Source organism: Biomphalaria glabrata, chromosome 1, assembly GCF_947242115.1.
Source record: "Biomphalaria glabrata chromosome 1, xgBioGlab47.1, whole genome shotgun sequence".
Lineage (NCBI taxonomy): Eukaryota > Metazoa > Mollusca > Gastropoda > Planorbidae > Biomphalaria > Biomphalaria glabrata.
In genome coordinates, this window is record NC_074711.1 from 49,712,987 (window position 1) to 49,727,255 (window position 14,269).

General features: G+C 38.7%; 1 protein-coding gene across 9 annotated transcripts in view; it reads right to left on the reverse strand.

Moving 5' to 3' along the window:
- Window positions 1-9,485: 9,485 nt before the first annotated feature.
- Window positions 9,486-14,269, reverse strand: part of LOC106052825 (partitioning defective 3 homolog) — a 35,633-nt gene continuing 30,849 nt past the window's right edge. For all 9 annotated transcript variants that reach the window (XM_056041196.1, XM_056041210.1, XM_056041199.1 and 6 more), the window contains 4 exons: window positions 13,939-14,138; window positions 13,626-13,825; window positions 12,364-12,419; window positions 9,486-12,271 (listed from right to left, as the gene is read on the reverse strand). In XM_056041196.1, coding sequence (XP_055897171.1) covers window positions 11,875-12,271; window positions 12,364-12,419; window positions 13,626-13,825; window positions 13,939-14,138 — 853 coding nt within the window. In that variant the 3' untranslated portion in view covers window positions 9,486-11,874. The remainder of the gene's footprint in view (window positions 12,272-12,363; window positions 12,420-13,625; window positions 13,826-13,938; window positions 14,139-14,269) is intronic.

Below are 14,269 nucleotides of genomic sequence, written 5' to 3' on the forward strand. Positions count from 1 at the left end.
GGGCGATAAAATTAAATTTGACTCTTTTTTCCATATCAGCTGTTAAATTTATAATTCAAGTCAATATGCGGTAGGGGTCGGACCTAATATGCGAACTTAATTTTCGCGGGAGTCATAATGACCGAAAGGCCGTGAAAAATAGCGAAATAGCTTATTAAAATATAGGAAATAAAGCTTCAATTAGTTCTATCATGGTTCTATCATCAAATTTCTTCCATGAAGCATTAAAACTACTGTCCTCTTTGTGGCATTAAATTTGGTTTCATTTTTCCCGTGATCCACATCTCCTTTCTCTGCTTGGAACTGATGTCGATATAGCCTACCAAACTTTTGTGATCAAATATTTCTTTTAAAGAAAGAAAGAAACTATATCACTCGATCTCGCCTTCTTCATATAGGCTAGTCCACGTCATTTTACCCTCCATTTCATTAACTCTCGTTACTGGGGCTATTTTAAATTGTTTTTATTAGAACACATGTTCAGTGCACTTAATCACCATCAACTCGATCTCACATGAAGTCCTCCATACACACACGCGCGCTGTTTGACCCAAAGGCAGATCCCGAATGCGATGGATTGATGATGTATGGAGGCAGATTTACAACAGCTTGGGTTTCGGCCTACGAAAGACTCAGGATGTGTTGAAGCAGCTAGGCCAGAGCCCTCCACAGGCTGTAGCGCTACTACGATGGATAGACAGAATTGACGTCCACAGCTGCACTTGCAACACTCAAGACAATCTTGAAAGAAAAAAGCATAGGGCTAACTCTTCACTAAATCAGACTGATGCGATACTTGGTCATGCCCATATTTTTATAATGCTTAAAAATCTTGGAAGCTAACTGCAGAATTAGAGAGAAGACTCGTAGGTATATAGTAGGAACTGAGATGCTATAGGCCTACAAAGACCGCATCACAAACGAAGATAGGTAGGCCTATTAGAAACAGGATCACAACAGCCATATTAGACCCTATGATGATCTGCTATAAACCACTTTTTAAAAAACGTGTGGCCTATCACAACGTACCCAGTGCTCGCAAAAACCTTACCTATATAAAAATTCATTCATGTCGGAAGATGACCTATGGTCGATAATGCACTTTTTTTTTTTATAGGTAGGCCTATAGTATCAAAATAGATGCGTAAACAATACTTATGAAAATGAATTCTACACTTCTTTAAACATCTATACACATATTAATATCATTAATCAGTAACAAGAGATTAACCAGCCAGTTAAAAAAAAAGGAGGACGGCAAAAAAGAGGTGCCCCTCCCCATTTCCCCCTCTTCCGTACCTATAAACGCTGTAAAGATCAACTGAGGCGCCATTTCACCCTCACTGGCATAGAGAAAAGTAGCTGGCAGCAGATGGCCTCTGAGAGAGACTGTTGGAGACACTGGCAGATCCAGTGGGGGGGGGGGGGGGGCGACCCCCCGAAGGGGAGAGGGCGGACGAATTTTAGTATAGAATTCACACAATTTGTATGCGAATTTATTGCTTATGTTAATAATATATACTAATTATTTATATTTCAATCTAATTTTATTTTAAATTATTTCGCCCCCCCCCCATCTAGCATGATTTGATGGGGTCGGGAGGGGGCGATGGCATCAATCCCGCCCCCCCCCCCAATAAACTTTCAAGTGGGGGGGCGGTCAAATTTATTTGTAGAAATCACAGCTTGCTAACAAAACCAATTAAATATCTATATGGTTAAAACTTGTTATTGATATTTTACCGATCTTTATATTATGTTGTTCCCCTGTTGGCCGATTGATTTGGGGAGGGGGGGGGGCGAATACCTCTACTGCCCTTCCCACCTAAACCCTTTGAGTGGGGTGTGGCGGTCCTACTTTTATGGAGAAATCATAGTTTGTGAACAAAATTAGTTGAATTAATATATACATTTTATATTGTCGCTCCTCTTCTGGTATTTAGGCCGATTCGGTGGAGTAAGGCGGGAGGGGCGATCGCATGTACTGCCAACTCCACTATAGCCCTCTGAGTGAGGGGGGGGGGCGGTCCTATTCTTATGGAGAAATCATAGTTCGTGAACAAAATTAGTTGAATATCTATATAATATAAACTACGTATTGATTTGTGAACCCATTAGTATATTATGTCGCACCACACTCTTATCTCAAATTTTATGATTAGTAAATATAAAATGAAAAAGGGTTGTACCAGGTGGGAGGGGCGATACATGCAATCGCCTCCCCCCCCCCCAGACAAACCAATACTGTATTATAGTTAAGACATTATAAAATAAAACATCTGTCACTAATATAATTTATATATGCTATAAATAAAATTCTTATATCGAGTCGCCCCACCCCTATTCTTTAATGCCAAATGCAATCATTACAAGAAATTATAAAAAGGAGCGAGGATTAATCGTTTTCACTCTACCGCCCCTCCCCTTTCTAGACAGAATTTATGTAATTTCACATGAATTTATCATATAATTATTTTAAGAAAGACTTTGCTTTGGAAAAGTTACAATTTAAACGAAATTTTTCAGTATAAGAGTCACAATTGAGATGAGTTCTAAGCACAGGCGATGTTATCCTAATCGCCTTTTTCCAACCTTTACTCAATCTGATATTTTTCTAGTTCAATAAATTTGGGACTAGAACTCACAATTTATGCTTGAATTTTATTGAATATTATTTATCGAAAAAACATTTTTTTGGCGGTGATCCTTAAAACCTTAATTTAAATATGTGGGGTTATCTTATCTTTTCAAAGGAACAAATCTGTTTTATTGGCAATGTATTAAGGGCCTATAAATTCATATTAGAATATTTTTTCAACATTATTCAAAAGGTCCTTTTTAATAGAATGAGCTTAAGGTCAGGAGAATGCGTTTCTTTAGTGAAGAATGCAAGAAAACGCTTTTGGCGCCCCGAACCTCACTGATAAATAATAAGCTGTAGATGTCAGGAGAATGCGTTTCTGCAGTGAAAAATGCAAGAAAACGCTTTTGGCGTCGGAGGTTCGCCCCGAACCCCACTGATGTGTAATAAGCTGTAGATGTAAGGAGAAATGCGTATCTGCAGTGAATTATGCAAGAAAACCCCCAAACTTGCAAGAGAAAGGTCTCAACATGACTGCTTTTTTTTTTTTTCGCCGAAGGCTGAGAAACAATACCTTTTTTAATTCTCATATATATATATATTGTTACGAATCTCACTATCCAGGCTCTCTGCAAACTGCACCATACACCACCAACTTAAAGAACTTGACAAGTCAGGGCTCCAAAATAACGTAAAGGTTTAATGTCCATAAATAACAGCCAATACTGTACAATTGGCAGCACGTAGAACAGTACAAATAGCTCTGCGATAACAAATATCTCTCCGATAACACCGTTCCGCCGTATCAAGTCTTGCACTGGCCTCTCTCTGTCTCGCCTCGGACTTGTACTGAGCCGTTGTAACGAACTGTAGATCGGGACGTTGTGACTCACTGGCCTCTGATACCTTCGCTCTTTATATAGGGTCCCTACTGGCCTTCTCGAACCGGACAGAACGCCGCTCGACGTTTCTAGGTGGTCAGATGACTACAACTCTCGTGACGCTCCTGAGCTCTGTTCACGACATCGATCCTTCCCGGACCGCCGTCGATCCTTCCCGAACCGCCGTGTTGACACTCGTCTCGGCTGACCGTGGTAAATCGTCACGGTTGACCGCTCGTCTAGCGCTGGCCTGGGGCGATTTGCGTCGGCTGACTACACTCACACCACTACCCCCATCTGTGCTACCACCAGGTTTATAACACTGCCCCCTCCTTAGATCTGTCCGTCCCGGACAGAATCAAGCTCATGACATTGGCTGTGAAGTTTCATCGCTGCAGGTGGGGGTCGATCAGTGGCGATTGGCTTGCCTCTTGAGCTTGACGGAGCCATCCATGTTGCAGTCAGCAATGGTCGCTTCCTTCTTCTCCTCCAGTTTGCCTTGGCCTGGTTGCCTCGCCGTCGTGCTTTCATCGCCATCCCTGTTGAATTCAGAAAACGTTTTCTTCTCCTCCAGTTAGCCTTCATCCGGTTGTATCGACCTCGTGATCGCATGGTCATCCATGTTGTACTCAGCAAAAGTCGCCTTCTTCTTCTTCTCCGCCAGTTGGTCTTCATGTGGCTGCAGTGATGTCGTGGTTGCATCGTCACCCATCTTGCATTCAACAAAAGTAGCCTTCTTCTTCTCCGCCAGTTGGTCTTCATGTGGCTGCAGTGATGTCGTAGTCGCGTCGCTCTCTTGTCGTTCGGTATTGAGGGCAGCCGTTTTGCACATGGAGAGGTACAGGATGTAAGGGCTGGGGATACCAAGATCGTTGGCCAAAGAGGTGACTTCATAGGGCTTTGCGAAGAAGGACTGGGATGGGCTTCAAATCCACAGGACAGGGAATTGTGGGACATGTCATCATTTTCAGCCTTGTCTGGAGGGCATGCTCGTGGGGCAGGTTGGTAACACTCCTCGTGCAAAGGTCCCTCGTCTTCGGCCTCAGGCTCCATTCGGCTTTCTTCACCACAATCAGGACCTCTCTCTCTCCTCTCAGTATCGCCTGTTGGTTTCAGACCTTGTCGATGACTTTCATCGTGCAAATGTCCATCAACTTCGACGTCAAGCTTCCTTGGATTTTCTTCACCACCATCAGGACTTTCATCTCCAGTCTTGGCAGCTGGACCAACGTCTGTTGGGTCCGGACCTGGCTGGTATCTCTCAGCTTGCAAATGTCCCTCAACAGCTTCGTCAGATTTCATTGGGTTCTTATGGTCACCATCAGGGCTTCTCTCGCTGGTCTTAGAATCTGGGCAAGCGTCAGTAGGGTCCAACCTTCGTACGCCACTTGCAACTTGCAAACGTTCCTCAGCAACATGCTTGGACGCGGAGCAAACATTTACTTGATCTGTCTTGCTGTTTGAGGTGCTCATATCAGGAACAGCTGCATCACAAGCTTCTGTTGGACTATAGGCCGCTTCTCTTGTCTCTTTCTCGCTCTCTTTTTGATTTTCAGGTCTGTACTCCTTGTTTTCGGATTCACGGGCAGCAACATCTTCATCAGCATTGCCGTTGTCCCTGCAAATTTCTTCAAAGCTTTGGGTGGGTAGTAGTTCATTGTTTAACGATGGCGCAGCTCCTTTATCTTTCAAGTCTCCTTGGTCGTACAAGGTTTCTTCCACCACGTCCATCGTTTTCACCTCTGGGCTCGTGATTTCCTTCACCGAGATATACATCTTTTCAAGCTTGGTACAGGTCTCTTCGTTGGACTTCTTCCATGTCGTATTCATAGCCCGCAACTCTTCCTTCCAGTTATCTAGCTGTTGTTGCAAGAGCTCTCTTAAAGTTGGTTTAATTTCAAACAGATATGTGTCCGGATCTTCCCCTTCTTCCACAATGTCTTCTCGGAGGCGTGCTTGTAAAGTTTCCTTCTTTCCGCCATTCTTCAGCCCTCGTTCACGCAGTTCTCGCCTCAGTTCTATAAATTCAAGTTCGTACAGCAGTTTCAGACGAGCCATAGTAGATCCGATCCAATCCGTTCCGATTCGATCCCACTTCTGACACCAGTTGTTACGAATCTCACTATCCAGGCTCTCTGCAAACTGCACCATACACCACCAACTTAAAGAACTTGACAAGTCAGGGCTCCAAAATAACGTAAAGGTTTAATGTCCATAAATAACAGCCAATACTGTACAATTGGCAGCACGTAGAACAGTACAAATAGCTCTGCGATAACAAATATCTCTCCGATAACACCGTTCCGCCGTATCAAGTCTTGCACTGGCCTCTCTCTGTCTCGCCTCGGACTTGTACTGAGCCGTTGTAACGAACTGTAGATCGGGACGTTGTGACTCACTGGCCTCTGATACCTTCGCTCTTTATATAGGGTCCCTACTGGCCTTCTCGAACCGGACAGAACGCCGCTCGACGTTTCTAGGTGGTCAGATGACTACAACTCTCGTGACGCTCCTGAGCTCTGTTCACGACATCGATCCTTCCCGGACCGCCGTCGATCCTTCCCGAACCGCCGTGTTGACACTCGTCTCGGCTGACCGTGGTAAATCGTCACGGTTGACCGCTCGTCTAGCGCTGGCCTGGGGCGATTTGCGTCGGCTGACTACACTCACACCACTACCCCCATCTGTGCTACCACCAGGTTTATAACAATATATATATATATATATATATATATATATATATATATATATATATATTGGCTGTACGCACGTTTATGCATAGGGTTAGGATTTGGAAAAAAAAATCGCCCCCCCCCACTCCAAAGTTCTGGATCCGCCAGTGGTTAGATAGAGATCGCTCACATTTAAAGTAGAGATAGGAAGCGAACCGAACCTCACTTATGAACGAACCGAACCCGAACTTTGAAACTGCTCGGTATGAACAGAAACAAACGAACCCTCCTTAAGCATAAGTTTGCCATTAATTATAATAGTATAAAAATTTATTTAGATCTAGATTTATTTTTTAATTACATTTTTTTTTGTAAGCCTTAAGTGTAGTATTTTTAGATCTATGTTATTAAAAATAAACAAAAAGAAACTTACTTTTTCTTTTCAAATCGGAGACAGTAGAGCTTTATTCCCATATTGAGCTGTGAATAAATTGGGTGGTTTGCAATTTCGCGGCTGTGTGTATGTGTTTAAGTTAATTTCTATTAAGTATTGTTAAAGAGATAATAGTCGCGCCTATCTTTTTTTTTTCTGCGTTATATCAATGTTTTCTAACTTAACCTCTCTCATCCCTCTTTTTGGTTAAATTTCATTGGAACCATTAAAAGACGGGGGAGGGAAGGAGCAAAAAAAAATAAAATAAATGGGAGTGCCATCAAAGGCCCATGCCGACCAGCAAAATGATTAGGCTAAACACAGCCTCGAAGACATCAAAGCAGTCCATGCCGCTCGTACATTGCAGAAAGTACGGTCTAACGTTTTTGCAAATGATAATACGTACAGTGTATAGTTTTTTTTTTTATATTCTTGATGTATTTCAAACAAAATTAATTGTAATAAGAATTAAAAAAAAAAAAAACACAAGAAAACGTGTTCGGGCCTTTGTGTCTTGCTGCTGTCACTTTTTTTTTAAAGTGTCTGCGTTGAATTTTTTTTTCTTTGGTCGCGACCAGACCGGCCCATTTGGTACCGGCCCACCGGGCATTTGCCCGTTTGCCCATATAGCCAGTCCGCCCCTGTGTATTATGGGCGTAGCCAGGATTTTTTTTCGGAGGGGTGGGGGGATTTTTTCTCCCCCCCCCCTCCCCCCGCGAAAAAAAATATATTTATATGTATGTATGTGTGTGTACATTATCTTTATTACATTCTGACCCTTCAATCTTTCGGAAGATGTTTATTGTTCCCTAGAATTTCTTCCTGGAGTTAGTGGAAAAATTGTAGACTCCTCGTCATAGCCAGCAAGGGGGTCTGGGGGAGCGCCAGGAGCCCCGCCGCCAAGCACTATTTCTGGTATTGAAAGCCAACAAAATGCATATTCTGAGGTATCTACAGTGCATTTTCCTGCTATTAAAAAGTTTTATTTCAAAAACCTAATGTGCTATTCTTACTGACTTAGACCCTCCCGCGCCGTTCAGCGCATTTGCCGTCAAGCTGTTTCCACAAAAATCTGTCACTGGTAATGTCTGACGCTTCCTCCCACCTGCTCTGAGGACCTCCATGAATGTGTGGCGCCAAGTTGTACTTAATAGGATGTCATCGCAGCTCTTATTATGCGTAATTCATTTTGTCGGAGAACATGTCGCGCAAACCTCATGCGACGCTCTGTCACAATCTTACTAAGGGGTCGACTCCCAGTTCGGCATTGGATTTCCTTGATTTAGACCCGATCTCTATAACTAGCTCCTAAAATCTGTCTTAGCCATCTTTGTTGAGCCACATTAAGTGTTTTTACAATTTCGGCAGATGACTATTCACTGCATTTTATTAATGGAGCCCCGCCACTGGTGAAAATGTGTAACCTCTCTTGAATAAGCTCTTGGAATTATGTGACTGTAGTTTGCTTTAGCTTTTATATCGAAAAGGGAAGTTTTATCGTCAAAATCATCTGTTGGGGGTTTTAAACTAAACAATCTCTCTATTTCTTTTTTTTGTTTTAATTCAAAACCCCATTTAGCTACGGTCATAGAATTTGGTAACTCTAATTTGCTTTAGAATAATATTGAAGATAGAGGTTTTCCACCTCAAAACGCTCTGTAAGGGGATTTTAAACTCAAAACCATCAGGAGGAGAGGGGTTTAAACTCAAAACCCCCCAATTGGCTTGGCTACGCTCAAATAATTTCAGTGTGTAATTTCCTTTTTTTTTTTATATTGAAGAGGTATTTTTTAGCATCAAACCCTTCTGAAGGAAGATTTAAACTCAAACCCCTTTTGGCAACACTCATAGCATTTTGAGTGCGAAATTTGCTTTTTTTTTTTACATTGAAGATGTATTTTTTAACTTCAAACCCCGCTGGTGGTGGGGGGGGGGGGGTGTTAAACTCAAAACCCCTTTAGCTACGCTCATAGATTTTAGAGTGTGTAATATGCTTTTTTTATATTGAAAAGTTATTTTTTAGCTTCAAAATCCACTGGAGGGGAGTTTAAACTCAAAACCCTTTTGACTACATTCATAGAATTTTGAGTGTATAATTAACTTTGTTTTTGATATTAAAAAGGTATTTTTTTACCTTCAAACCCCGCTGAAGGGGGGGGGGGGGGAATTCAAAACTGAGTCAAAGCCCATTTAGCTACGCTCATAACATTTTGAGTGTGTAATTAGCTTTTTTTTATATTAAAGTGGTATTTTTTAGCTTCAAATACTACTGAAGAGGTGGGGGGTTAACTCAAAACCCCTTCAAAATTTGGAGTGCTTTTTTTATATTGAAGAGGGGGTTTATCGTAAATTTTGGAAGGGGTTTTAAAATCAAAATCTTCCTTAACTGTGCTCTTGGAATTTGGGGATTGTCGTTTGCATTTTTTTTTTGGTTTTGTTTTATAGCAGAGGGGGATTTAACTGCTAAAAACCCTGGTATGGGGTTTTAAACTCAAAACCCCCTGGTAGGGGTTTTAAACTCAAAAAACCCTGGTAAAGGGTTTTAAACTCAGAAAACCTTGGCTGTGTTGGGGCAAGTGATGGTCGACCCCTTAGTAAGATTGTGACAGAGCGCCGCATGAGTTTTGCGGGACATGTTCTCCGACAAAATGAATTACACATAATAAGAGCTGCGATGACATCCTATTAAGTACAACTTGGCGCCACACATTCATGGAGGTCCTCAGAGCAGGTGGTAGGAAGCGTCAGACATTACCAGTGACAGATTTTTGTGGAAACAGTTTGACGGCAAATGCGCTGAATCCCCCACAACCCCCCCCCCCCGAAAAAAAATACTGGCTACGCCTATGATATTGAGAGGTGACTTATTGATTGCATATTAGAATTGTGCAAGTAGGTCAAGAAAGACAACAAAACTATTGTTTTCAATGTCTGTTTATTTATCAGCTATGTTTATTTGAAAATTTGTTATAAAAATGTTCACATCTTTAACTTAAAAATATTAACATGAGTACATTGTAATAAATAAATATATTCACAATAGTCACTTAACCTTGAGATTTGATAACTTTTGTTTGTTTGTTTTGGCTAGCTTTGCTCACAATGCAAAGTTCATAGAATTCCTTCTCCCACTGACTTGATCTCTTCACAAATATTCAAAACAAAATGTTCAACAACAGTAATTGACATTTTTAATGCACATGATATGGCCATAGGCAGACTAAAGAGGTGACCAAATCAATTTTATAAGGCAAGAATGTATACCATTCCTTTTGATAGGACTTGAACTCATTTTCTTTCCAGAGTTAGAAGTATAAAAATATTTAGCACATAACAAAACAAAAGAATACTTCAGACAAACTATTGACAAATGACAATAAATAAATGTATAGTATTTCTAATGTATGTATAGCAGAAGGAATTAATGTGAACTATAAATGAGTATTGCCTATAAAATACTATTAGTCACAGCTGATGTGTGTGCCATATACATTCACAGTCAATTGAAGTCATATTGATCCAAATGTTCTTAGATGAGAGACAAAATATACAAGATATGTACATTATATAAAAGGAAATATATCTTTTCAAGACAAGTTGGTGCTACTTTTTTGCTATCTAAATAAATACCTAGATCTACAAATGCACAAATATTTCTCAAAATTGGTCATCATTTTGCAACAGGGATAGTTAAGAATGACCATAGGCTATTTGAGGGAAAAATGAAGGCAATTGTTCGTTGTCAGCAATACTGCTTGCATGTATAGAATCATTGGCTGTTTTTTTCTAGCTACGCAATTGTATATATATATATGGCTCCTTCTGTCTCGAAAGACAATGGATGCGCCCCGATGTCACTGGCTTTGGTTACGTCTTGAGATGGGGCAGAATCTGGATACAATATAGAATACAATAAGTTCAACAGCATAAGCATATATATAATAGCCAAATATTTATTCAGAAATTGGTTAATTTAAAATACAGTATAGAACAAAGTTTATATAACTATTGTACCTAAAACAACTCCCCTTCAATGTAGACTAAGTGAGATGTGCTTTGTATAAGATACATTATGAAAACTAAACTTACGGGTACTGACAGGCCAGCTGTGAATGTAAAGTAAGCCTGAATTTCTTTTCATAACAGATACACAACAGCTTTGCACCACCTAGGTTTAAATAGCAAGACGAATTCCTTCATTTTAAAATTCAGGTACAAAGCCTGATTAGTTCACTAATGACTATCATTAAACTTCTATTGTAAACATCTAGCAATGTAATGAACTACATTCAGCCAGATGTCAAACATCACTATGAAGATGTGTATGCAGGAGTAATGTATCAGTTGAACTGCTGACTTGTTTGAGACTGACACTAATGATAACATTGTCAGACATACGTAGGCCAATTTAATTGATTTATTTATATTTTTCAAGCTCAAGTAATTTTTTTTCTTTAGAAGTCTTAAACACAATGATATCTAATAATATAATTATCTTATTCAATAAGTTTTACCAATGACAGTTTAGTGTTAAAGCATAATATTCAATAAATCCAAACTTCTAATACTTGTGTGACAAATATTTTGGAGCACAAAAACTTGAATGGCAAAAATAATAATAAATATATGAACTCAATTCTATTAAGATGATATACAGAATACATGTTAGGACAAAATTGTCCTTTAAAAGGAGTGTACAGACTGTACTATAAAGCTGTAAAGTAAACAAAGTCAAGAAACTGGGATTTAAATATTTAAAGACATGTCCAGGATAATGCTGAATGTCTGCAAACAAAATGTTCCTCAAGATAAAAACCATCAAGATCAAACTTTTCCCTTTACATTTGTGACATCACAGTTTCATTGATTGAGGCTGGTGCCACTATGTCACTGGTATTAGCTGGTGCACTTTGTCATTATGAACTAAATTACATTTTCTATTATGATGAACTGAACCAAAGATATAATTTCTATTAAAAAAATGAACTGACACTGGTGGACCAAGGTAAGAGTTGGATTTCATGACAGATAACACTCAGCCTGAGGTACATGTTCCATTGAATGTACTCAGAGCAGGCTACAAAGTCAAGATGTATGCACACTGAGACACTTGATGAGCTAATAAGATCATTTTAAGATCAGTTTTATATCACTTATTTTTGGTGCAATAGCTTAAAACAACATTTTCTTGACACTTAGAACCTAATTTTAAAATAAACATTCTTTGTAACGTTCACCAATATAAAATCATCATTCCACTCAATAATGTTCTATTCCAATCTATCCTTGTATCATCACATCAAATGCTTAAACTTGTGCAGAACTGAACTCAGTGAATGAAGAGTTACTTTGTGAGAACATGTGTTGACTAGTTGGACCAGAGTAAGTCATTTGAGGTTTGTAGTTTTGTCCATGATTGACTTCTCTGTGTGCCATCACAGGGTAGTTATAAGCTGAAGATTTGTAAGGTTGTGGTGTAATGCTATTGTGCCTGTTTGATATTTCTCTATAGTGGGCAATGTGTCTGTCTGATACCTCTCTATAGTGAGTGTTGTTTCTGTCTGATGCTTCTCTGTAAGCTGAATGCTGACCATGCAAAGTCATTGAGTCATTGCTGCTTCTGGGAAAGTTTTTAGAATACATAAATGTGTTGCCAAGACTGTATACATCAGGTGAAACATGTTGGTTGTTCTGACCAAATGATCTGTACAAATAAATAAGATCAATGTCATTCAGTATATTTTCGTGCAGTTTTCAGTAATAGGCCTATATAGATCACTTCTAAACATAAGTTACCTTTCATTTTTTAAAAGCTTTTGGCTTTCATCTTGATGGAAATTCTCATAGACCACCTAGCAGTGAACAAAAAAATTGAATTTTGTTTTTTATCTGATACAATGATTGAATTTGCTGACAAGAGCGAATCAAAACATAATAATACAAAAAAGTTATTTATAATATCTGATTTATTTTTTTTAATGTCTAATAGAACTAAATTTGCATTAAATAGTTTTGGGGCCAAGCTAGTTTTGTTTTTTTCAACAAGTATAAAATATATTAAATATAAAGAGAAAAAATTGTTCATTAAAAAAAAAAACATGATTCTGCATGTCACTGACAAATAATAATTATATAAAAAGTGGCTACTACAGATCTTCAACAAATGGTCATTGAATAACTCTTTTATCTCCATTATTATTTTCCACTTTCTGACATAATTGTTCATTTTTCACATGTGTACATTCTACCCTTTTTGTTTGTAATCAGAAAATGTTACTTTTGGTATAGAATTATAGGATAACGCAATGTAAAACAAATACAAGTTTATAAAACCAAAAATTAATTTTATTTAATGGGGTCAAATCAATGATGGTATTGTTAATTAGGAGAGAAAGAGCTAAATTATAAGCATTTAGTGTTTTAATATTGATGTTCAAGTCTCTATCCATCATGAAAACTGAACTAGGCTGTTGCTTTCAGTTGAAAATGGCTCCCTCTAAAGGAGAACTAGATCACGAGACTTTGTATTATACTAACAAATGTAACACTGTTTCTGAATACCAGGCACCCAATCAGTTACAAGTAATGATTTTAAAATTTCAAAATCCCATGCATCATATCAGTTACAAGCAATAATCTTAACATTTCTACTCTGATTTATATTAGTTTCTAAAATGAATTTGATTTTATAAAGCAACTAAAGCTTACTACTATATAACTGATAGAGATACAATGAAATATTCAATTTAATTGCACCTCAAGCAGGAAATAAATGAGACAAAAAAGCACATTTCTAATTGTATGGTAGTACAAAAGCTTTTAGGAACAAATTTCTGCCATGTTCAAAACTAATAAACTTTATATACTTCTAATAAAAACAAATTTCAAGTGAGTTTTAATTATTTAAAAGTTCATGATAGTCATGACCAATGAAAGGATTGCAACAGAAAATCTGAACTGTTAGGTTGATGCTGGTCATAGTCATAGAGTGGCAGCAAGATGGTGATTATAGACCACTTGCTGAGACTAGAATCTCATGGAAAAGGTATTAGACTTACATTATGCTCTATTTCTTGTAGCTGTTTTTCATACATTTCATCTGTGTCTTCTCTGGGATACACTCCTTGTCTTTGTTGATGATGCTGTTGGTATAATGTCCTCAACTGTTGGATGTATTCTGCTCGAGACATAAAAGCCTCAGAATCTGACTGGACATTTTCAGAACTGGTTCCATAGTCTACAAAATATGGGCTACGATCTGCACACAAAAAATTTTTATATAGTGGTTAAATTTTTTAATGAACTCAATGTTCAACAATTTACTAACTAAGGTGAGCCCCACATGTTCCAATGCTTATTAATAATACTGACCTGCATATTTTGGTCTCTGAGATATTGCTGCTGGATGAACATATCTTGGGTCTGTCATTTCCTGAGGACTGCTTCCGAAATCCCATTTTTGCTTGGGAACAGATGAGGCTAATGGATGCAATGGAGTAAAATAGGAAGTATTTCGAATGGAGGGCTCAACTGAATGGGATCGAAACTGTCCTTTACCCTCAGCCTCATACCTACAGAGATAGTTCAATGTACACACACGAGTTGTCTACAGTTGCTACATAAAACAATGAATTAACTATGAAGCCATTTCTAAACAAACTGAGCCAAAAGACCATTTTTAAATATTTCCAGAGCTCAGCTT